The sequence below is a fragment of the Scomber japonicus genome, chromosome 1 (assembly GCF_027409825.1).
Source record: "Scomber japonicus isolate fScoJap1 chromosome 1, fScoJap1.pri, whole genome shotgun sequence".
In the NCBI taxonomy this organism is placed as follows: domain Eukaryota; kingdom Metazoa; phylum Chordata; class Actinopteri; order Scombriformes; family Scombridae; genus Scomber; species Scomber japonicus.
In genome coordinates this window covers 32175320-32176340 of record NC_070578.1, presented here as the reverse complement: position 1 = coordinate 32176340, position 1021 = coordinate 32175320, and the positions used below count along the sequence as shown (strand labels likewise).

The window sequence follows — 1021 nt, the reverse complement described above, 5'->3', positions numbered from 1 at the left end:
GGTGTTTCCAAGCTCAAACAAACTTTCAGACAGTGTTTTGCTGCTCTCCAACAGTGATGGAGGCTGACAGGCTCGATTAAAAGAAGAAGGTGTCAAGCTTTTTTATCTTGTTTGGACAAAGAGGAGGACGCGAAAGCTGCACAAAGCCCTCAAACTCAACTGCGCACTTTGCAGGACGATTAAAAAAAAACCTGTTTGAAATGTTTCCACGCAGGTTTGGAAGTAAATATCTGTCAGACTGATACTTTATTTTTGGTTGAAATAACGTTTTTTGTATATATATATTTGTTTTAAAAAGTGTGTGTGAGTGTGTGTGCATCATGGCTTTTCTTCACTTGCTGCTGTGCGCCTGGATGTTATCAGTGCCGACGTGTGGAGCCTTTTTCAACGGACCTTTACATCCAGAGATGTCTAATGGCTCTTTTCATCATTATTTCGTGCCGGATGGCGACTACGAGGAAAACGACGATCCGGAGAAATGTCAAATGCTTTTTAAGATGACCGACGAGCGAAAGTGCGGTCTCGACGAGGACCGGGACGCAGTCATACGGGACGATTTCACCATCATCAAGAGGCAGATTGAGGACTCTGCAAGGGTGCTGGAGGGGATCGGGAAAAGCATCTCGTATGACCTGGACGGAGAGGACAGCTACGGTAAATACTTGAGGAGGGAGACCGGACAGATAAGCGAGGCGTTTACAAACTCCGAGAAATCTCTGCTGGAGCTGGAGGTGAAATTCAAGCAGAGTCAAGAGAGCGAGCTGAAGGAGGAGCACCGGCTCGGCGACGACTTTCTGAACATGGTCGTGCACACCCGAGACGTCCTGAAGGAGACTTTGGACATTTCTCTGGGACTGAAGGACAAGCATGAGCTCCTGTCCCTGATCATCCGCAGCCACGGCACAAGGCTGAGCAGACTGAAGAATGAATACATGAAGTTTTGAGAGAAAATAGTCCCTAAAAAAAAGTCTCTTAACAGTCCCTTTTTATATGTTTTTTGTGTGTTTATGGTGTGGCTGAC

The 1021-nt window shown here is 46.3% G+C and overlaps 1 protein-coding gene across 1 annotated transcript; it reads left to right on the top strand.

Annotated features, from left to right (window-relative positions):
• Positions 1-226: 226 nt before the first annotated feature.
• Positions 227-1021, top strand: fibinb (fin bud initiation factor b). Its single transcript, XM_053321147.1, has one exon. The coding sequence runs from the start codon at positions 321-323 to the stop codon at positions 942-944; it is 624 nt and encodes a 207-aa protein (XP_053177122.1). The 5' UTR covers positions 227-320; the 3' UTR covers positions 945-1021.